The 24290-nt window shown below is 53.2% G+C and overlaps 1 protein-coding gene across 1 annotated transcript in view; it reads right to left on the bottom strand.

The window, feature by feature from the left end:
- MYO10 (myosin X) overlaps positions 1-24290 on the bottom strand; it is a 197204-nt gene that overhangs the window by 47713 nt on the left and 125201 nt on the right. Inside the window, exon 19 of the mRNA XM_055135527.1 lies at positions 22027-22107. Within this exon, the coding sequence (XP_054991502.1) occupies positions 22027-22107 (81 nt within the window). The remainder of the gene's footprint in view (positions 1-22026; positions 22108-24290) is intronic.

Genomic DNA, 24290 nt, shown 5'->3' on the forward strand with positions numbered 1-24290 from the left:
TGAGCTCGGGGGTGTGCGTCCGCCTGACACGCTCGTCCCCGCCCTCCAAGGCAAGAACGACAGCGAGCAAAAAGAACCGAGGCTACAAGTGTTAGAATTACCTCCCCACTTGATTCGTGGAGCCTGTTTCTCTAAGGCAGGCCGGGTTATTTTCAGACAAGGCCAAGATAACTTACCTCTGAAAAACGGAAAGCTCGACTTATTCCTCTAGGATAAAACAAACAAGCAGACAAAAGAACCACTACAGTCACACGAAAATAGGGTCAATCAGAAGTTTCCAGGAACAGTTTTCAGGAGGCTCAAGACTAAATGTAGGGCCGGAGTGACAGTACGGTGGGGAGGGCGACTGCCTTGCACGCGGCCGACCTGGGTTCGATGCCCAGCATCCCATATGGTCCCCCGAGCAACCACCAGGAGTAATTCCCGAGTGCAGAGCCAGGAGTAACCCCTGAGCACTGCAGGGTGTGACTTAGATGTAGACAGGCAGATACTTCATCAGCTTCAAACAGAATGCAAAAAACAGCCACAAAATGTAGTTTAGTTTTTCCTCGTCAGTCCACATTTCGTCTCCAGAGTCCCCCCAGAGGACTCCTGGGCCATCTCATCAGCTTTATTTTTAACAAGCCACTGAATCCAGCACCTCCTGTTACTATGGAAACAATACTAAGTGTCCTGCTGGGGGTGGGGGGGTGGGATACATCCCCAGCGCACGGGCCCAAATGGGGACCCAAACACTCTGACTGCCCCCCAGGCTGGCATGTCAAGGCTTGGAAAGGCCATGCCGGCAGCTCTGCAAAGCCCTGGGCTTTCTCTCGAACCGTGCCCAGGGGACATTCACCCATTGAGGTGCGGCCTCCATTGTGCTCGTGTCACTCATTCCAGAGCCTAGCCGGGCCGGCAAGCACACACTCCACACTCACGCTTCCGTGAGTCCCAAGAATACAGCCTGCCCCGCTCCCCGGCCTCCTTCTCCCATTCTTGTTCCCATCCGGTTTCCGGCTTTGCATGGCCCCTTTCTTCCCCCCTGGCCCCCCGCTGCCTCCTGCACCTGCTGTTCTCTGCTGGGGCAGCGACGCCCACCGATGCGTTTCCTGGTCTCCTCCCCCGCATACACACAGGACGCAGATGCAAGCTCAGGAAGCGCTACAGGAAGCCCCCGTCCGCGCTGCGGACCCCTCTGGGCACCAGGGACTTGGACCTTTCCTGAGGACACCCAGGGGCAGCCGTGCACTCTGGCTAAAAAGGGGTCCCCGCTGCTGCACACGGAGGGTGCATTTAATCCTCACTCCCGAAAGGAAGGCGAAGGGAGGGGTTCTTCTTCCTGAACTGAAACAGCATAGAGAAGTCTGGAATACCGAAGGCTGGTATTCCATGGCACGAAGACTCTGTGCCGAGGACTTCTGTTACAGTAACGAAACCTCAAAGGACCCCCATGGGGAAATTGGACAAAGCAGGATTATCTTCCCACTGCAAACCGAGGGAGAGGGGTGGAAGGAGGTTTGTGACTGATTCGAAGTGGCCAGTAGCATGGGCACCCGAGTCCAGCTCCAGGCCCCGTACTGGGTGCGGGGGAGTCAGCAAGGCAGGCCCTAAGAACTTCCATGCCCAGGGCCCAGAGAGACAGGACAGCCAAAATGGCGCTCGTCTTGCATGCAGCCAACCTGGATTCATTCCCTGGCGTCCCATATGGCCCCACGCCTGCCAAGAGTAATTCCTGAGCAGAGTCAGGAGTAAGCCCGTAGCACCACTGGGGTGTGGCCCTCCTCTCAAAATACATGCACTGCAGCACTGTCGTCCATTGCTCATCGATTTGCTCGAGCGGGCATCAGTAACGTCTCCATTGTGAGACTTGTGACTGTTTTTGGCATATCGAATACGCCACGGGTAGCTTGCTAGGCTCTGCCGTGCAGGCGGGATACTCTCTGTAGCTTGCCAGGCTCTCCGAGAGGGATGGAGGAACTGAACCCGGGTTGGCCGTGTGCCAGGCAAACGCCCTACCCGCTGTGCTCTATCGCTCCAGCCCTGTCAAAATACACACACAAACTAAGTAACTTCCATGCCAAGAGGACATGTCTACTTCGCACCTACTGGAATTTTTCCAAAGCACCAGTCTGTGACCAACTGGGCACGATAAAAAACCGTCCATGAGTTCCCCAGACGCTGAGCCGCAGGCCCGAGGGGGCGGAGCGCGATGCAGACATGGCCTGACAAGCCCGTCCCCTGGTCTGCTGCGATGACCAGTGTTCCTTCATGTCACACGCGGCTCGGCCTCCCCTCCTTGCCTGCTGCTTAGACAGAAGTGGAGGCATCGGCATTCTAACTCAATTCCAATTGTCAGAAACTAGGGCTGGACACACAGGTCAGCGGGCAGGGGGCTTGCCTTGCACGCAGCTGACCAGGGTTCGGTCCCTAGATTCCCAGAGTCCCCCCGGCTCGGCAGGACTGATTCCTGGTGCTTGCTGTGCATGGCCGACCCAGGTTTGATCCACGACACTCGGTATCATCCCCTTTGCACCACCACGCATGCTCCCTGAGCACAGAGCCAGGAGGAATCCCTGAGCACAGAGCCAGGAGGAATCCCTGAGCATCTCTGGGTGCTTCTCATGGCCACGGCTCCACAGTAGGGGCCAGAGATATGCATGAGAGCTAAGGGTGTGGACAGCTCCTGTGGATTCCCCGAACCTTACGTGGCCCCTAAGTACTGCCGAGAGTGCCTCTATATCCCAAATCAATAGCAGCTCCTGAGCTCTGCCAGGCCCCGCCCCCCAAAACACTATAGCAGCTGGACCCGGGAGAGACAGCCCAGTGGACAGTGGAAGCTGGCACGCATGGGCCCTCAAACACACCAAGAGCAACCCCTGAGCACCAAAGGGTGTCACCCCAGACCCAAGCAAGTGAAAACCCTAAGACTGTGACTCCACCTTTCCGCCTACACATCTGTTTCTCTTCAGCCTTCTGCCTCTGTCCAGCCCTTGCGACGCTGAGTATAATATTCCCAAAGCTCTAAAGCCGGGCCAGACCCTAGCCTGGCGTACGGCCCACCCTCGAAGATCCCAGGCACCGCCTACAGTCCCTCATGTCCCACTATAAGTGATCCTGGAGCACAGAGCCAGGAGTAAGCCCTGAATGCCACGAGGTGTGGTGCAAAGTCCACAGAAAAAAATTATTATTATTGATGATGCTATTAATAATTATTAATGATGATGTTGGGGTGCAGCACAGTAGCAGGACTCCTGCCTCTGGTGTATGAGGTTCTGAATTCGAATCCCAAATCCAGTGGGGAAAAAAAAAGAACAAAATGAAAGAGTGGATGGATAGACGAATAGTTGTATACTACGCTCCAACTGGGAAGACGGAAAGGGCCAGACTGGAGACAAACATAAATTCACATCCATACAGAATTCTAGGTGTCGTAATTCAAGGTCAAAAAGAAAAACCATGCAAGTCGATGAGAACACGTAGAAAGAGCCCTGGAGAAGTAGCCCGAGGGCCGGGAGAGGGAGCACTCAGAGCATCAGCTCCGGGAGGGACAGACGGCCCTGCCCCCCCCCCCCCCCATCTGGAACTCTGCACACAGAAAAGCATCGCCCTCCCGGGTCTAATCTGCTGCCAGTTATCCCGGGAGCCGCATTCAGCGCTTTCTCTCGCTCAAGGAAAAGCTCTCGCGCGCTCCCCATTCACCATTGTTCCACGCCACCTCCCTGTCCACCCTCTCTGTCCACCGCATTGAATGGGCCACAGTTCCCCCATCTGGGCTCGCTCTGAGCACTCCTGCTGAGAAATACAAATTAGGAGACAGCTGTCTCTCTCTGGACACACTGGGGGCTCCGCCAGTCATTAACATGTGAAAATGGAGCTCCTGCGCTCGCTGACAAACTCACAAGGTTACGTGACTCACGGCCATCGGGACGCGGAGCTAGACAAACGGCCCTGGCTGGCCACGAGGAAACAGGCAGCTGGCTTCCGTGGTCACACACATGCTTAACGTCCACAGCCAGCAAAGTGGCCCCGCTGGACCTGACGCTGGCCAGAGTTATTATTAATGTTAGTTACTATTTTTTGTGTGTGTGGTGCTCAGAGGTTACTCCCTGATCAGTGCTCAGGGTGACTCCCTGCTCACGAGGCCGGGGCTCCTGCACACCGTCTGCTGTAGCCCTCTGGGTCATCCCCAAGCCTCAGGTCCTAGCAAGACGCGCCACGGTGAGACCCTCCGAATATACTCTGCTCTCCAGTATCTCAACCTCAAAAACAAAAGCAGAAGAAAACCCCAACCACCTGCAGGGAAGATAGAAATCATTCACCGAACTCAAGTCGGGAAAGGAATTCAGGGGTAGGCGGGCGAGCTTGCTCAATGGCCTGAGTCAAAGCTCCAGGGGCCCAGGCGGGACCCCCAGCGTCTTGAGGGTCCCCCGAAGCTCTGCCAGGACTGCCCCCTGAGCACGGAGCTGGTAGGAGACCCCAGCATGGCCAGGTGTGGCAGAAAATAAAATATTTCGCCAAAAACAGTGGACACAGAGGGGAACTCAGTGGTAGAACGCTTGCTTTGCGTGTGTGAGGCCCTGAGTTTGACCCCAGCCTTGCCTCCACAAGAACCTACACTCTCTCTCTCTCTCTCTCTCTCTCTCTCTCTTTCTCTCTCTCTCTCTCTCTCTCTCTCTCTCTCTCTCAGGATAAAGAGGAAGAGCTTGATTCTCAGGGGCGAATAAGTACAAAAGCAGAAGGGGACAGAGGTGCTGAACCATTAGCAAAGCGTGCAGACAGAAGGGCGTGTTGAGGCCAGAGATACCCTGCAGATAGAGTGCTCATCGCCAACCTGGGCTCAACCTCGGGCACCCTCTATGGTCTCCTGAGCCCACCAAGAAGGACCCTTGATGGCCTCTCAGTACGGGTACTGCACACCATGATGCCCAGAGTCGAGAGAGAGTAAGGAGGAAGGTACCTGCCACAGAGGCAGGGGGTGGGACGGGGTGGGTGGTGGTGGGAAATACGCACCGGTGGAGGGATGAGCGATGGATTATTGTACCACTGAAACTCAGACATGAAAGCTTTGTATCTGTATCTCATGGTGATTCGCTGTATCACTGTTGTCCTGTGGTTCATCAATTTGCTTGAGCGGGCACCAGTAACGTCTCCATTGTGAGACTTGTGACTGTTTTTGGCACATTGAATACGCTACAGGGAGCTTGCCAGGCTCTGCTGTGTAGAGAGATACTCTCGGTAGCTTGCTGGGCTCTCCGAGAGGGGTGGAGGAATAACTGGATCAGCCTCGTGCAAGGCAAACACCCTACCCGCTGTGCTATCATTCCAGTCCAATGGTGATTCAATTAAAAAAAAAAATACAAAAGAATGATCCTTGAACCTGGTCTTGGCTGGCTGTGCTTCTCCCCTCAAAACCACAAAACAATGGCCGGCCACCCCCCGCCTCAACCCGCCACTGCTGCACAGGTGACAGGTGAGGAGCCCAGACACGCAGGAACCTAGCTACTCGGCTGAAGCAGGCCCCGGAACACTGCCAGGGTAGTTTCAGTGCCTGGAGACGAACAAACGTGTGGGTACATCCTGGGCATATCCTACTTTCCAGAAGGGAATGGCAGCCTGAGGGGCAGTGAGCACTGTTCCCGGGAGTCCCTCCTCTGGCCTGGTCACGATTAGAGCAGTCGCCTGCCAGACGAGTGGGAACGAAGCCAGCCTTGGGCATGGCACGGCATCTGCCAGCGGAACAGTCTGCCGAGCATTTGGGGGTTGCTAGGACACAGGAGCGCAGCGAGGCCCAAGGGCCGGGTCATTCCCACCCAGAGCTGGGCACAGGGAGCCAGGCCTGAGCACTGCGGTGACCCGCTGTCTCCCGTCCCCCAGGGAGCTGGCGTAGGGTGACGTGGGGCAGCTGCCGGCGCCCGGGAAGCCCGGCCCTTCCCTTCCGGATGCCGTGGCCTGGCTCTGCCGCAGAGTGGGCGCTCCCGGTGGGGGGCGACAGGACAGCAGGTCAGCACTCTCCTGCAAGCACCCCGCTGGGACCAGTTCCAAGCACCGCACAGGGTCCCCGAAGCCCGGCCAGCGTTGATCCCAGAGCACAGAGTCAGAAGTGAGCCTGAGAACTGCGGGGTGTGACCAATTGGCCACCCCAACCCCAGAAAAAAAAAAAAAGCAAAAACAAACAAAAAAGGAATTTTATGTTGAAGATTAATCTATTAGCTAAGCAAAATGGTTTTTAAAAGTAAAAAATGTGAATGGGCCAAAGAGATAGTATATAGGTTAAGACACTTGCCCTGCATGCGTTTCAATCCTCAGCACTGCCAGGAGCACTGAGCACAGAGCAGGAGTGAGCCCTGAGCACAGAGATAGGAGTGAGCCCTGAGCAGAGGCAGGAGTGAGCGCTGAGCAGAGGCAGGAGTGAGCCCTGAGTACAGAGCCGGGAGTGAGCCCTGAGCACAGAGCCGGGAGTGAGGCCTGAGCACAGAGCAGGAGTGAGCCCTGAGCACAGAACCAGAGGTCAGCCCTGAGCACACCTGGATGTGTCCACCCCCACAGAAAAAGGAAAAATACTAAAAAGGGAGAGGAAGGAAAGGGGAGGAAAGGAAAGGGGAGGGGAGGAGAGGGGAGAGTAGGAGCAAAGGCTTGGCACCCCAGGGAGAATCAACCAATGACACCCATGCTGAGAATCACACATCTGCCCCACTTCCCTGGGTGACCCGATGAGCACTCACCAACCCCACCACTCTAATTTAAAGAACAGTTTCCAGGGTTCGAACCATACTTTACCCACACATGTGTCTTTCTCTACAACCAACCAACAAACCAACCAACCAACCAACCAACCAACCAACCAACCAACTGAAAATGAATGGATGTCCTCAGCTCTAGGTGAAGCTATCTGGGGCCAGAGAGATAGCACAGCAGGTGAACCCTGGGGAACACTTGCCTTGCATGCAGCCCACCTGGGTTCAATCCCCTGGCATTTCATAGGGTCCCCCGAGCCCTGCCAGGAGTGATCTCTAAGCACAGAGGCAGGGGTGAGCCCTGAGCACAGAGCCAGGAGTAAGCCCCCCCCCACCCCCTGAGCACCTCAAGGTGTGGACTCCAATCCAAAAAAGCAGTCTGCTGAGTTTCCACTGAATGGTGCACAGCCACCGCTGGCATCATCTGTCTCTCCAGCAGGACAGAGGATAACTAGGCAGGAAGACCATGAGTGGCCAGTCTGAGCCCAGGGCCCGCAGGCAGGATCACAGGGGACCCGGTACGCGCCCTAACAAAGTGAGTGACCGCGCCTGCACTAGGATGAGAAGGCCCGTGGGCTGAGGACCCGGGCTGCAGGGGCTCGGACCCCGGGGAGGAGCATTTCTGCTCAAGTCTTGGCCCGTCCGGCCACGAGCCCATCTGCAGTCTTCGTTGTAACCCGGGAGTGCTTAGTGCCAACCCGTCACTGCTCTCCCGTTATGAACACAGCATCTCAAAACAGACGGCTGCGTCCTCCAGCAGAAGCCGCTTGCGCTTAGAAAATCGTGAGCGCCTTCTCCCATTGGTAGGAAATTCAGGTCCCATGAGAGAGGACCGAGAGAAGAGCAAGCCCCGTTAACGGCGGCTACTGAGCCTAAGCCGCGGGGCTGGCCAAATGCACACCCGAGTTAACATCCTGTGATTCTACAGTCACGAACAGCATACAGTTCCCTGAACCCTGGACGTCTCACCCAGTCGTATCTGGGGGTCCTCAGTGCATCAGGGTGGGACCCCCAGAAAGTCATCTCAGCAGGATGTGGCATCCAGTCAGTCACCACTTCAGATATTGCTGCCACAGATAAACAGGCCCGTGTCCCTGTCCCCTGCCCCTCCCCTCCCCCTCTGGCTCCCTGGCAGCTGACACTCCTTTTAGCACCTGATTGTGTTTTAGGAATGTTTGCTCAAAAGGCCAGGACAAAGGAAAAAAAAAAAGCCTTTGCACTCAAGTGGGTTGCCCAAGGCCCTTAGGAGTCCCCAACGGCTGTCTCCATCACTGAAATACTTGAGAGCAACATGTTTTAACAAGGAGGGCGCACGGGCTGGGAGCAGGCAAGGTGAGCGGGGAGAACAAGAGGCCAATTGTCCTGCACGGCGTTTTTTCTCATCCAGCAGAGGAAGAGAAAAAGCTTTGCCTCCATCGCCCTGGCGGAGCCCCAAGTTTGCGTGAAGCAGGAAATGCCTCTAGCGGGGACCCAGACAGCAAAGGCTCCGGAGCACAGCGGTTCGCTGATGCAACCAGCAGGCTTCCAGGGAGGGAACCGCGACACCCTCCTGCCAGCTTTCTGCACTCTGGCTGCCCGCCCCCCCCCCGCCCCCACCTCCCACCCCTCAAGGCTCGCGGGGCCCTGAGAATCCTGGAAATCCAAATCCCTATCACAACCAGGTCCAACCTGTCCTTCTGCCTTCACCCACCTGGTCTCCCCAATTTGGTGGGGGGACATGGAAGCCACCAAAGGTTCGAGCTGCTGTGCCGGGCACAGGTCATTAGATAAACGGGAGAAAGAAAACGAGAAGGAAAAAGGTGAAAAGAAATCAGGTTAATTCTATCAGCTTGGTTGGGGTGGAGCGCCCGAATCAAAGACCCCCGACCAAAAGTTCCCTGAGTAGTGCGAGACAAAAGAGAGAAGGAAAAGGCGAAAAGAAATCAGGTTAATTTCCCTTCTGCTATTTCACAGGGCACAAAGAGCCGATTAAGGAAGCCTTACACTTGATGCTAACAATTTGGAGGCATCTATTCCCGTCTCTGGTTCAGGAAACACCAGCCTCAGCCTTGCACCTTTATACTGTAATAACCTTATTTACACCGTTCCCTGGAGAAGAGTTTCCAAAGGGCGCCGAAGGAGTTCATATGATAACAAGGCTCCTGGCTGCTCAGCCCCAATGCTGAAATTTCAGTTATCCAAACTTGTTCCGCCTGGGCAAACAGAGATCTATTTTCTGAGCGCTCTAAAGAGGCTTGTTAAAAAAAAAAAGGCCCCACTAGACAGTCTCCGAAACATGGGTTTGGCTGTGAAATGTCCATCATTCGAACCATGGGTGGTGGGAACGGGAAGGGAAGATGCTCAGTATTCTGCACAAGTTTGGATTCTTTCATTCCAGAAAGGCAGACTTGGAGGCTTTCACAGGCTACTGAGAAACAGGATTCCCTTTTAAGTGAAATCCTGACAAACGGAGCTTCTGGCACACTTGAATGAGCCGTGCTCGCCGTTCAGATGGCTAAAACTAGGGCAGTCATTCATCTGGGAAAGTGGAGCGCCAGAGTCATTATGTAACTGTGCCGGGGCACACTGATATTAAGGGCGCTTCCCCGCCTCATTTAGAATTTTTCTAGTACTCTTTACCAGGAAAGAAAACAATAATATCTGTGGGGCTTCGTGACTCAGGACCTCTGGAAAATGAGAGATGCCATGCAATTTTCTACGGCTGCTGTATACTCAGCAGCGAAACACTGGCTTCAAAGGCTACACTCTTGTTATCGTTAAATTAAACCTGGCCGAGATGCCACTCTTCTCCCAAATGCAAAGGGAAAAAAAAAAAAAAGGAAGAAAACCCAAGAAATGATTTTTAGCAGTGATGCCCGAACTGAGTCATTTTCCCCAGGAGGGGTCGTTTGGGAAGTATCAGAAGACCTCGGGGGTCAGCAAAGAGATGGGCATTGAGGGGGGGCGTGGGGGTGAAAGTCAGGCTGCAGGACTCGCCCCCACACACCCCTGCGCCGGATAAAGCCGCCTCTGCCCGCAATGCCAACAGTGCCCGCGCCGGGACGGGGCCCTAACCTGAGCGCAGGGTTCAGAGGCCTCAACAAAGGGCCGGGAAGCGGGGAAGCGGGCAAAGGCTGCACCTGGAGCAGAGCCCGGCGCTGGGAACTGGAGCACTGAGATTCCCGCCGCCCGGGCTCGGGCTCCACGCAGGGCAGGGCCGGGCCGGGCGGGCGTGGGCAGCGCACTCACCCGGGCTGACCGCCGAGCAGCTGCGGCGCGAGCATTTCTCCAGAGGCGGCCAGGGGAGGAGGAGGCAAGGCCGGACCTGGGGCCATGCGTGCAGGGGGGACCCAGTCAAGAGGCAGGAGGAGGGGCGAGGCTGGGGCCAAGGGGTGCCAGGAGGGGGGCGTGGCCGTGACGTCAGGGCCGGGGTGGGGTGGGGAGCAGGCGGGCGTGGCTGGCTCCAGCCCAGAGTACCTGGGCGGTGGGGGCGGGGAGGGGGGGCAGCTGGGGTGGGAGTCTCAGAACTCAGACGAGGCGGGGAGGGCCACTGATCCGAAGAATTGTGGGGAGTCATGAATTCTGGACTCTTTCGAAGTGTTTCACAGGGAATCAGAAACAGCCAGTGGGGGGTGGGGGGAGGTGTCTTCCCCCTCCCGACCCCCTTTACAGTCAGGACCACATGTTTATTTCTACTGGGGGCTGCTCAGGGGCTACTCCCGGTAGGGCTGGGGGTCTTGGCAGTACCCCCAAGTCAAACCCTGCACCATGCGGCTCCCTGCCCTGACTCTCACACTCTCTGTGAGCAGGAGAGGGGGTTTGGGGAGAAGGGGCCTGCTGGCCGTGGGCTGGGGGACGCAGAGTCCGGACTGCGACCTCCATGAGGGCAGTTAAGCTCCAGGCAAGGGGCATAGAGTTTCCTACCAGAAAGGGCCAATACAAGACATAAAACCAAACTCGTCCAATTTCACAAGTTTTAATTCTTCGCTGGTACCACTGAGGCACTCCGTTGTATTTTCCCCCCCATTTGCATTTCACTGTTTGCATATTTCTCTATTAAAGTATTTGTTGTTTGGGGCCCGAGTGGGCGACTGTACAGTGGGTAGGGTGCTTGTTTTGCATGCAGCTGACCTGGGTCAAAACAGACACCCTCTATGGTCCTCTGAGCCTGCCAGGAGTGATCCCTGACTCAGCAGCTGGAATAAGCCCTGAGCACAGCCAGATGAGGCCAAAAGGAACATAAAGTGTCTGGTGCTTTCTTTGGAATGGTAAGGGCTCTTAAAGCGTTCATTTACTTTATACATTATTGAGACATATCAAGTCCACTGTTGCACATGGTAAATCCTTTTCCTTTTCGTTATTCCAGTGTGCACTTAGCCCAGCAAGGCCAGAAAACCTTGCATACTCTGATTTTGCAAATTTGGGAAATTTTCTCTAAGAAACAGCCTTGAACATGCATCCATATCAGAGGTAAAACAGCAGCACTGCTGACAAGGTGGAGGAAAGGACATGAATCAGCCACAGAAATCTGACTTCAAGAACTGCCACCGACAAAATTCTCTAATGTGACTGAAAAGAGAACACAGGAATGCTTCTGGATGTGCCAACTTACAAAAAAAAAAAAAAAACCAAACACGTGGTGACAATTTTTGAGGGGCCATGCCCAGTGGTGCTCGGGGGTCACACACACTCCCTGTGCTAGGGAAGGGATCTGGTCTCCTACATTCAGAGTTTGCCTCCAGTCCCTTGTGCTACCTTGCCAGCAATCAAAACCAAAAGAAAAAAATCCAGTGCAATCACTCTAAACGTGACAAAATTACGGGTAGTTGGTTTTTTTCTTTTTAAGTATATATTGCATCTTTTGAGAGGATTTTATGGCTAGCTTTAAGGCTTTTGATATTTTGCAAAGCTTCCAAATCCAGAAACGATAGCTAAAGTGTCTCTATAAAGTTTGCTGTCATGGGGTTATCATAATTGTTGGAGAGTTAAAAGAGCAACAGGGACTCGGCTGGGGCCCAAGGGGAGTCCTCACCCTGGAGAAGCAGCAGAATTTTGTTGGGAACATTCCCCTGCCCTGCCCACAGGGGCTGGTGCAAATGCTAATACGTGGCCGGGGAGGTGCGCGGACACAGGTACGCGCACGCGTGCATGGGCACAGAGCCGGCAGAGGCTGGAGAATCCCAGTCTGGGATTGGCTGCGCGGTCGGCCCCGCTGCTCTCTGATTGGACGCCATCTCTGAAATTCGCCAGGATTAGCCAAAGCACATCCCGCAGCTGGAGGGCACCGATGAGAAGCTGCCCGTTGATGGAGGGCTCCGGTAAAAACCGTTCTCTCCTCGCAGCTGGGACCACCAGGTGGGGGGCATGCAGGGGCCACTGGCGTGGTCTCTAACCACACAAAGTTGCAAACACATCCTCTTCCGCCTCCACTGGACTCTGAGTCAATTTTCTCTCCCCACGCTCAAGACTCTGCAACTGACAACCGCATCCTAAATTGGGGAGATGGGGGGTGTCTATCATTTCAATTCTCCAGATCGGCAGGCAGGTGGGAAATACCCAGAAGTTCAGCTTTCTAAATGAGAGGCAGGAGCGTGGTACATGCCATTAATATTTAAACTCGTCTTTCTCTTAGGTCGTTCATAAACAAACCGTGGGAGTAATTACTCTTAATTAAAAAACAATTCCTCACATTCAGTTTTCACTTTGCCCTTGAAAGGCAGAGCAAGGAATGTTGATTTAGGGAAATAGCAGTCAGTTGCATTATTAATTTATTGTAAATGAAACCCAATTCAATGTCAAAGACCTGACTACCTTTGCATTTAAAGCTCTTATCCCTCACAGGGCATCTTAGCAACTGAATAGAAATCCTCAGAATGTATTGTTAGGTCTGGCGGAGGTAAAGATTAGCATTTCAGTCGCTTTTTATTTGGCGCTGGCGGGGAGGGCAACTACTTGGGGGAGTTAGAGAATCTTAAGAAAATGCGCCTCATCAAGTTTCTCGAGAAGATTGCAAAATTCCGGCAAGTGTAAGCTTGCACGAAGCCAGCACAGAACATTCAGCGGATGACCACCGGGGAACTTCTCACATTTCCACACTGGCGTTACAAACCAGCTCCAAGCCCAATCCAACAACCGGTGCCTACCCTCGAGTAGGCATTTCCTTACAGGTTCACCCAACACACAAGGCAAGGAATGAGCTAGCCGACAACTCCGAGTCTGAACCGGCAGAGAGGCAGAGAAGTTTTGGCTGTAACAACTTCCCACAACAGAAACGGCCGCCAACCACTTCCCCCCGTTCGACCTAAGGACACAAAGGAGTTTCCCGGGAGAGACCAGCCTCCTACCCCGAGCAGATTCCCGGGATGATACTTGGGCTGATAACTGGGTTCTGCCCTTCCTTCCCACATTGCATCTGCATCCACAGTTCCAGAATCGTTGAGAAACGATTCGAGGCTGCTTAGCGAGAAGTCGGCTGTTCCCTCTCCCACTGGGACAACTCTGCAAAACTGGGCTCCACCACAGAGCGCGGAAGCCCCACGCAAACGAGGGCGAGAGAAGCCCTACCTTGGGTCTCCTTGCCCCCTTCAGCTTCGGTCCGCCGTGAAGAGCTGCATCCTTAGCCGTCCCGGCTATGAGCATCTGAACCGACAGACACAAACCCAGGCTTTCTTCAGCTCGCCGCTGTCCCAGCCTTTTATGTGGCGACTCAGGCTCTGCTGGCTAAATTCATTCCTGATCCCGCTGAAAGGAAGCCAGGCGAGGCTGGGAAGGGGGGGGTTGGGGGGGTCGGCGCAGCTGCTGAAGACGACTTGGCTTCTAATGGTGGGAGCTGGCCAACCACTGCTGTACACAAGCACCGCCCCCCCATGTGCAAACACATTTGAGAGCTCAAAGATGCTTGATTTTCAAAGATGACCTAATATTTAGGGGGGAGAGAGAGTCCCAGGACACAAAAGAAAAAAAAAAAATCAAGCAATTTAGCTGTGAGTTTGGAAAGTGACCCGGACAATTACTCTCTCCTCCAGGGTTGAGCTCCATTTAGGAATCCTTACCCTGCTCTTTACATAGCGCTATTGAATAGTTGCCATGACAACTCAGTAAACAGGATTCAAGTGACCAAGGAGAGGTCCGCGGGGATTGTTTTGTTGAGGGAGAAGAATGGGGGGTTTCAATGCTTCCTTTAAATGCTTCCCTGAAACGTCCCAGACAGTAGGGTTGCTTTTTACAGCCGCGGCGCTTGGAGAGTCGGGCTGCTTTTGGAGATGGGCTCACAAGTCAGAGATGTGGCCACTGGGCTCACCGGTTCCGGGCGGACAGGCAGCCTGAATAGCCTGGGAGGGGGCGGGGAGGAAGATGGAAGGTGACTTCCTGCATGCCAAGTGGGCATCTCCCCTCTGCCTGCAGAGCAAGGGCTGCATGACGCCCTCGGAGGAGTCTGGGGGCTCGCGGCGTCTGACAGCTCTAAAAGCCAGATGCTTCTGCCCCATCCACGTTCTCTCTATGCCTGGGACAGAATCATCCCCATTTTCATGTGCGCGCGCGACAGAAGCTGCATTCTCCAGGAGAGACTGCCAATCAGCTTTCTAGAAACTGATGTGATTTCTAGACATTGTTACTTTGACAAAAGGGTTCACCTGGGTGGGGCGGAGGGGGCAGGGCGCTGGTTCAAAGGTCAGGAGCCTTTCAGGCTGAACCCTGAGAGTGTAACATGCCTCTCCCCCCCCCCCGCATGCACCCCCAAATATTCATCACATGTGAGCCCGATTGTGAGCATTTGGACACAACATTATGAAGGCATTTGTCAAAAAAAAAAAAAAAGAACAAAAAACTCATGAATCTAATGTTAACTTGGGACTTAAATAAGAAGCGATTAGTTCTCAGTTTTTTCCTTGTAACAAATGTTTCTCAGCAATGCAAGATGCTAACAGCAGGAGGAATCGCACGCGCGTGTGTGTATGTGTGTTGGGGAGAGGGGAATCAGGGTAGAGAACTCTCCATACTCTCAGATCAAATATTTTGTCAACTGACAGATGTTCTCCACGCACACAGTGCTGGGGCGCTGACTCACAGGGCCAGAACACATGCTGTATGTGTGAGAGTTCTGGTCTCAGTCCCTCACAGGCTCCACTAGGAGAGGCCCCAAACAAATGTTCTAAAACATGAATTCTATTAAGTGAAACAAATGAAGGGATTCTTGCCTTGCACGCAGGGGACACAGGAGGATCCCTGAGCAAGAGCCTGGAGTAGCCCCCAGCACAGCTGGGGTGGCCCTAAGCCCCCAAAGAAATAAGACAAAAGAAATAAGGTACAGGGGGATGTGGGGTAGTGGGTGTGCCAATTCTCTACTCAGAGATGTCAAGGAACGCCTCTAAGATACCCAGATATTGCACACTGATGAAAAATATGGACTGGAGCGATAGCACAGTGGGTAGGGCGTTTGCCTTGCACGGGCCAACCCGTATTCAATTCCTCCACTTCTCTCAGAGATCCCGGCAAGCTACGGAGAGTATCTCACCGGCACGGCAGAGCCTGGCAAGCTCCCCGTGGAGTATTCGATATGCCAAATACAGTAACAAGTCTCACAGTGGAGACGTTACTGGTGCCTGCTCGAACAAATCAATGAGCAACGGGATGACAGTGCTACAGTGCTGAAAAACATATTTTGTGTTAAAGGGAAAATAAATGACACAAAAATGTCCAGTTCATGACAGCGTCAGAGACCAAAGTAAAAAACTGTCAGCTGCTTGGGGTGGCCGCCTGCTAGAGGTATTCGAGTGAAGCAAATCCCCAAAGGGAAAGGCTCCGCAACCGTCTTAGATCTTCCCAGACTGGAGAGAAAGCTCACTGGGGTTTTGCACATGCTTTCCCGGGGGCAGGGGGAGGGGCTCCTGGTGGGCTCAGGGAACCATATGGAGTGCCAGGGATTGAACCAGGGTCAGCACATACAAGGCAAGCACCGCCCGCTGGGCACTCCACTTTAATCTCCAGTAAGAAGACCAGGAGCTGGAATGTTTCTCATTCAGTACAACAAAGACCTGGATGCTAAGAGTCTAAGAAAAAAAAAAATAACAGGTTTCTTTCAGGTGCCAGGAAAGATCAAAGTCTGTCCCTGGGGCTATGGGGGGAGGAAGGAGAACTGTTATCTGGGGACTGTTTGCTGCTTGGGGGCCACACCTGGGGGTACTCAGGGCTTACTCCTGGCTCTGGTGGGCTCCGGGAACCATATGGGGTACTGGGGTATCAAGCCCAGGTCACTCGCATGCAAGGTAAGCACCCTACCTGCTGTATGATCTCTCCGCGCCTCCTCTAGTGACACCTGAAGGTGCTAGACAGACCCAGAGTCATCCATTCCCCATGCAAACACATTCCCGCCTTCCAGGCCAGGCAGGGGATTATGTCTGCCACGTAAGCAGCCGCCTCAACTTCCCGCTCAGCCTTCCATTGAGCTTCTCATGCCACAGCCCATCCTGGGCACTCTGGGACAACTCAGAATTGTTCTTTATACTCAGCCAAAATATGACACTACAATCATCAGTGAAATCAAAGGTCAGTGTGTGTGTGCGTGTGTGTGTGTGTGTGTGTGTGTGCATGTGTGTGGTTTTTGGACTACCCCTGGGGCTTACTCCTGGCTCTGCATGCAGGAATTACTCCTGGGGGTGCCTGGGAGGCCCTATAAGGTCCTAGAGGTCAGAGATCACACCAGGGTCAGCCACAAGCAAGGCAGGCACCCTGCCCGCGGTGCTATTAGAACCCAATAGTCATTTTTCCCTGCAGAAGGGCCCAGAGTGTCTGTTTAGTGGGGGACCGATGCCTTCCACTGCTTCTTTCTCTGCAAAGCAGCACCCAGGGGCCGAGAGGGCCAGATCCTGGGGCCAGAGAGCGACTGTGTTCTGCAGGGCGGAGGCTGCAGTTTGATCCACGGGTCGTCCTCCAGCACAGAGCTGGGGGCAGCCCAAAGCACCACCGGGTGTGACCCCCCACGCCAAACAAAAACCCCAAGGCTCCCCAAGCAAGCATAGCACAAAGAAAGCCTTCTGACCCACGCAGGCAGAGGAGGAAATAAATCATAAACCATCCCCGTGTCACAGAAATCCTTTACCAATACTTTAAAAATATATAGTTTAGGAACTGGAGTGGTAGTACAGTGAGGAGGGCTTTGTCTTGCATGTGACGACTTTGGTTAGATCCCCGGCATCCCATAGGGTCTCCCCAGCCCCGCCAGGAGTAATTCCTGAGTGCAGAGCCAGGAGTAACACCTGAGCATCACTGGGTGTGACCCGAAAAGCCAAAAGAACCAAAAAAAAAAAAAAAGAAAAAAGAAAAAACCAAAAAACAAAGCACCAAAAGACCACCAAAACAAAACCAAAAAAACACCCCCCAAAAAAACAAAAATGAGTCTATTTTCTCTTGTTGCAGTCCTGTGATTTACTATCCTGTCAACCATACTTTTTGCGTAGACATCCTTCCAATATGACACCTATCACTAGAGAATCCCCCATCCCGACACCAGAGTCCCCAAATAAGTTCAGCACTACAGACCAGATCTCCAGTGGGAAGGACTTGAGTCTGCTGTTGTTCCCTTACTATTTCTTTATCTCCCACATGAGATTTTTATTTTTGACTGACTGTGGAGGCTGTGACTCCTGCACTCAGACATGAGTAAACGAAAGTGCTGGGCCCACACAACTGAAACTCAGCAATAAGTTGATCACAATTTTCTCTCCAAATGACCTATGTTTCTTTCTTTCTTTCGTTCTTTATTTTTTAAACAGGCACATATACATTTAAAAACTCAATAATATGAATAATTCTCTACTAAAGTATCTTTAAATTTTCACAGGCAGGGGGCTCTTAGTCACCATAATAGACCCTAAAAGGAAAATGTGAGAACTACATGTTGGATAATTCCAGAAAGTTTAATCACAATGTTGAAATCCAGAGACGGGAGCCATAGTACAGTGGGGAGGGCGTTCGCCTTGCACGGGCCGGCCTGCGTTTGATCCCCGGCATCCCGTACGGGCCCCTGCCCCACCAGGAGTGATTCCTGAGTGCAGAGCCAGGAGGAACTCCTGAGCGTTGCTTGATTGGACCCCAAACAAACCCCCCAAAAGTTGCAATCCCGCATTTGGCCTGCTTTCTGCCTGGTGAACACAGCAGGGCAGGCCCGGGAGCTTGGGGAGGGAAGGGGAGGGGAGGGCAGGCAGACCTGGTCTGTCCCCTGGCGGGTGGGAAACTCAGACCCCAGCTCTCACAGCCCAGGGCTCCTGCTGGGCTTCTGCTCTAATTCCCTCCTCGGGGTTTTCTGAGGAATGTTAATGACAGGCTCTCCAGAGCAGGCCTGACTTGCTCTGAGACCAGCCTCGGACAAGCTCCCTGGAGAAATTCTGAGGCGGCAAAGCAGGTTTCTGGGCTGTGGCAAGCAGCTGGAGTTCAGTGCTCCCACGGTCTGGGGGCAGCCGCTGCTGGCTACAGAGACCCCCCCCCCTCCAGGTGCAGGAGATGACAGGCCCCATCACCCCATCAGAAGCTGGCTCCCTCCGGGCGGGGTGGAGGATGGTGATCTCCAAGCTGGGGCAAAGGGCCTGGGGCCCTGAACCTTCCAAGTCACTTAGAACATCGCCAGGAATGTCTCCCTGGAACTCCAGGGACTTTGGGGGCACGGGATGCTGCAGGTTGGCTCTGTGTGTGTGTGCGCGCGCGCGCTACCCCTAGTTCTGTGCTCGGGGTCTCCCCCGCTGGCAGTGTCCAGGGGGCCATGCAGTGTCTCCAGACCCTGAGTCCAGGCCTCTGAAGGCAAAGCAGCACCCGGTCACTCCACCCTGTCTCTCGACATTACTGAAGATCCGCTACAACACACTGCTCATTCGGAAACCAGTAACAAAGCTCTACTTGTTGCTCGGGTTGACATCATTATCTCAGCATGTTCTTACGGTTTGCACCTGCTCTTTCTTTACTTTTCTTGGTTTTTTTTTTAGTGCTGGGGGAGAGGGAAGGATTTTTCAGTCACACCAGGCTGTGTTCGGGGCTTACTCCTGGCTCTGGGCTCAGGGATCGATCATTCCTGACAGTACTCGGGGCACCTATGGGGTGCTGGGTACTGAGGCTGGTGGGCAGGGGCGGTACTTTAATCCCTGTCTCTCAGGCCCTCCCACCGGCTTTTCAAAGGAAAAATAGGAAAGTCAAGAAAGAACACCAACAAAACCCCTTATACTACATTCACAGTGAGTTTTCGATTCTTTGAGCCCAAGTGCCCATTCTGGGCTTCAAACCTCCCCCCAGGAGAGGAGGGAGCCCATCTCACAGGCCAGGGTTCCCGCAGCAGCTCTCACGAGCCTGCGCCTGCATGGGTTAGCCCCCGTTGGAGATTCCAGCGGGCACACCCAGCCAGCTCACAGGGCAGCGGGGCGGGGGGCGCTTGTGTCTGGATATGTCTGCAGTCATCTGCAAAGAGTGGACTTGCTGCTTTTGGGGTCACTCTTTTTTTTTGGGCCACACCCAGTGATGCTCAGGGGGTATTCCTGGCTCATGCACTCAGGAATTACTTGTGGTGGTGGTGCTCGGGGGATCATATGGGATGCTGGGAATCGAACTTGGGTCGGCCACATGCAAGGCAAACACCCTACCTGCTGTGCTATTACTCCAGCCCTTTTGGGGGTCACTCTTGCATTTGATAATTTTCATGTGGAACTGAAACAAAGTGAGCTACTATTTATCAGGATGAGGCTGGCACGTACCTCCAGTGGTGTGCACTGGTGTAGCTTAATTATTACAGACTTAAGTGTGGACGTTAACATTAAATTACCCGAACACACACCTGTTTTGTTCCTTAATTTGATGTTTTGTTTTGGGGGCACACCCGGCAGTGCTCAGGGCTTCCTCCTGGCTCTGCTGTCAAGGAGCACTCCTGGTGGTACTCAGTGGGGTGGGGGTGGGGGAGATCATATGGTTTGCCAGGGATGGAACCTTGGTTGGCCGGGTGCAAAAACGCCTGTTGTGCTATCGCTCAGGCCCCCAAACACACACCAGAAGTGAATGCTACCCCTGACAGCCTCCGCCTCATCATGATATCCCCCAAGTCTGACCCAGACCACCCCCCACCACCACCAACTAAGGTAACAAACAGAGCAGGTGAGTCCCTCTTTTTTTTTTTTTTTTTGCTTTTTTGGGCCACACCTGGCTCTGCACTCAGGAATTACTCCTGGTGGTGCTCAGGGGACCATATGGGATGCTGGGAATCGAACCCCAGTCAGCCGCGTACAAGGCAACCGCCCTCCCCGCTGTGCTATCGCTCCAGCTCCCAAGGCGAGTCCCTCTTAAAGACCCATTTTCATTTTTCTGGTGCAGCAAGATGGTTGTGTCCAGAAAGGTCTTTATGGAACAAGTGATCGCTGAACGATTAAGTGAAGGGCAACGGGGCCAAGTTGAGAGGCGGCTTTGCCCCCGCCACTCTGTCAGGACACAGCACGGGCCTGGGGGGGATGAGCACTTTCCTCCCACGGGGCACCACTGACCTCCGGTACTTTCTTCCCCCTCAGGGGTTCGTTGCATCCAAATCATTCCACTTCATTTTCAGTTTTGGGGAGACCACACCCAGCCCCGCTCAGGGGCTACTCCTCAGTGGTGCTTTGAGGGGAGCACGTCGGTCTGGGAATCGAACCCAGGCCTCTCACGTGCAGAGCCTGCACCTTGGTCCTTTCTGCCCTTTTTCTGGCTCCTCCGAAGGTAGCAATATTTTAAGGCAAGTTGCCCACTGAATCCAGACTATGTACCTCAAACACCAGTTCCTCTCGGTGGGAAATCTCCCCCCCCCCAAAAAAAAACCAAACAAAAACCAACAACAAAAAACCCCAAGGTGAAACAGTTTAGTTCTTAGAACACAAATAAGCAGTTTATGTCTTAGACTACAAAGGGTTTGCCAAGGGAACCCCCAGGGGAGAATAGAATTTCTGCATAGAATAAGACTGTGTAGGTTCTTTCAGCTGAGAGGCAGCGAGGGCAAATACAGGCGAGGAAACTATCAGAACTATCTGCCCAGCCTCTGTTGTAGGTAGCAGGAACTGTCCTTAACGTCTGCCGGTACGGGTGTGAGCACGCAGGTGGGGAAGTGGCCGGCCTGAGACGTCAAAGCTGGTGCTCCTGCATCTCACGGCCAAGGGACTCCAGCCAGCAGAGCGGCACGAAGGGCTGGGCTCGGCACACCCCGGGCCACGGTGCGTATCCAGCGCCAACGGACCCTCCGAGCACTGCCAAGGGCAGTTGAGGACACGCCCAACACCGGCTCAAGCAAAGCTCATGAACACAGACTGGGAGTGATGGGCCCCTTGCCCCCAGACAAAAAGTAAAGGTCTCTTCATCATAGTTAACAATAAGGCAGAAGAACGTTCAGGAAGAAAATTCCCAACGGAAAATCGAAGACCATTTCTTCTAAAGGGGTATCTGGCACTCTTGTCTGGGAATTTTGAAGCATAAGCGAAGAGAAGTGATGGTTCCTTCTTCCCTCCCTCCCTCCCGCTCAGGAATCTCCCCTGGCAGGCTTGTGTTGGTGGTGGTGGGAGCACATGGAATGTCAGGGATCAAGGCAGGGTCTGCCGCGCGTGCCAGGCAACCAACCCACCGCAGGTGGCTCTGGCCCCACTGTGTTTCCTTTTTAAAATGGAATTCTCTAAAGGCTAATTACATCATCCAAAGGCAGCGGAACATGCCCAAGAGAAACAAAAAATTTCCCTTCTAATGTAAAATTATTGTATTCTATCCTTTCAAATAAAAGGACTCGGGAGAAAGCAAGTTTAGAAGGAGTCAACCATGGAAGGTGTTCAACACGCTGATGCCAGCACGTGCCACCAACGGCTCACACCTGGTGTCCTATGGATGGTCAATATCGCCAATGGCTGACACCTGGTGTCCTATGGCCGGCTTGTACCACCAATGGCTCACACCTGGTGCCCCACGGATAGTGTATGACCAATGGCTCAGACCTCAAGTCCCTTGGACAGTTTATACCACCAATGGCTGGCTCCTGGTGTCCCATGGACGGTTCACACCACCAGCAGATCACACCTGGTGTCCCATGGACAGTGTGCACCACCAATGGCTCACACCTAATATCCCATGGCTGGTGTGCACCACTGATGGCTTGCACTCGGATGTCTCTCAGACATAATGTTCCAACAGAAATGATAACTACTGTCACAGTTTCAGATTACACTTGAGCACTGTCTTACAAAGTCGAGCACTGTGGACGAAGTCCCCGATGGCTAGAAATACATACGGCGGTGCCAGTATCAAAGTGTTTAAAGCTTTAGCTTCAGTCTAGAACCCTCTTCAGTCTTACCTTCTGCATGTTTGGCTTGATGCAGCGGATGAAGAACGGATTAGAGGAACTCAGCGTTGCCATTAAGGAATGCAGGGAGTCCTGCGAGAGAGCAGAAAGCAGGGTTAGTCTCTTTTCACTGCACTTTACACTTCTTGGTTCTTCAGGCCCTTCTTAGTAACAAACAAAAGAAATCGAGACAATGTAAACCATAGGAAAAGTAACAGCTTGCTCTTTTTGTTTTTTCTTTTTGGGTCACACCCGGCAATGCACAGGGGTTACTCCAGGCTCTGCACTCAGGAATCACCCCTGGCAGTGCTCAGGGGACCATAAGGGATGCTGGAAATTGAACCCGGGTCGGCCACGTGCAAGGCAAATGCCCTACCCACTGTGCAATTGCTCCAGCCCCCAGCTTGCTGTTTTGATCAGGCTATTTCATATGAAGTGACCACAACATGATTGTCATTGAAATGATTTCTTGTATTCATAATTCATGTATCATTTCCTTAACATAGTGTACCACCGTGGGCTGGAGTGATAGCACAGTGGCAGGGCATTCGCCTTTCACGCGGCCGACCCATGTTCCATTCCTCCGCCCCTCTCGGCGAGCCCGGCAAGCTACCGAGAGTATCGAGCCCCCACGGCAGAGCCTGGCAAGCTACCCATGGCGTATTGGATGTGCCAAACACAGTAACAAATAAGTCTCACAATCGAGAGACATTACTGGTGCCCGCTCGAACAAATCGATGAGCAACGGGATGACAGTGACAGTGTACCATTATAAAAAAAAAAATTCTGGGACTAAGGAGACAGCTCAGCAGGCTCGGGCATGCTTTCCATGAGGTTCCATTTCGAGCTCCACTTGTCCCCTGGCCAGCAGCACTGGTGGCCCCCAGCAATAAAGCATGTATATAAAACTGCAATATCATCGCTCCCCAAAAAGAAGAAACATGAAGTTTTTATTGCAGTCAAGGGTATAATGGTCTCGAAGTGCCATATTTCAATACTTAGTGGCATCAAATTATCAAATTTCATCTTTTCTTTTTTTTTAAGATGTGGGGTACATGGCAGTGTTTAATGGCGACTCCCAGCTCTGTGCTCAGGGGTCTCTCCTGATCTCAGGGGACTATATAAGGTGCTAGAAATCGAACCTGAGTTGGCCTACGCCAGTGACTTCATCCATGATCTCTCAATCCCTTACATTTCATAATTTTTAAATGGTATGTTTTTGGGAACCAGAATGTAAAGGCTCATGTAGATGACCAGCACATCTTGAGGTTGGTTTTGGGGGGACACACCCAGCAGAGTTCAGGAGCTGGTCCCCGACGGGTGCTTGGGGAGGGTGCATTTACAGAGGTGCCTGGAAAAATATGTGTGTGGGACTGAACCCGGAGCCCCGGTTCTCCTTCTCTTGAGCTGGTCGATCCGGGAAACAGAGCAGTGAGAGAAGTGTCCTTGGGGATTCTTGCGCTAACTACGGGAAATGCTACGTGTTCCCAAAGTGAACAAGAACATCCTTTATTTTCCCTAAACTCCAGATACAAGTGTAGACCAAATATACTCTGTGTTCACGACTCTCTAAAATCTCTCAAAAGCAGACGCCATGGTCAAGGTTTTTTTTTTTTGGTCATACCTGGCGATGCTTAGGGTTTACTCCTGGCTCTGCACTCAGGAATTACCCTGGCGGTGCTCAGGGGACCATATGGGATGGTGGGATTCGAATTCAGGTTGGCCGTGTGCAAGGCAAATGCCCTACCCGCTGTGCTATCGCTCCAGCCCCACCGTGGTCAAGGTTTTTGAGTTTTGTTTCGGAGCTACACCTGGTGGTGCTCAGGGCTGACCCCTGGCTCTAGCCTCAGTGGACATACCTGGCAGGGCTCAGGGACCATGCGTAGTGCTGGGGATTGAACCCTGCCAGCTGCATGCAAGGCAAGTGTCCTACCCAACTGTACTATCTCTGCAGTCCATTTCTTTCTTTTTTTCTTTTTGGGGTCACACCCGGAGATGCTCAGGGGTTCCTCCTGGCTCTGCACTCAGAAATTACTCCTGTTGGTGCTCGGGGGACCATATGGGATGCTGGGGGTTGAACTCAGGTCTGTTGCATGGAAGGCAAACACCCTCCCCTCTACTATCTCTCTGGCCCCCGTTCCTTTTTATTTAATGTGTATAGTGGTGCTGGAAATTGAACCCCAGGCCTCACTTACATAAGGCAACTGGTCTACCGCTGAGCCACAACCCAGCCCTACAAATCAGATTTCAAATAGCAGTCTTCTTAAGAATATAAG

Source organism: Sorex araneus, chromosome 1 (genome assembly GCF_027595985.1).
Source record: "Sorex araneus isolate mSorAra2 chromosome 1, mSorAra2.pri, whole genome shotgun sequence".
In the NCBI taxonomy this organism is placed as follows: domain Eukaryota; kingdom Metazoa; phylum Chordata; class Mammalia; order Eulipotyphla; family Soricidae; genus Sorex; species Sorex araneus.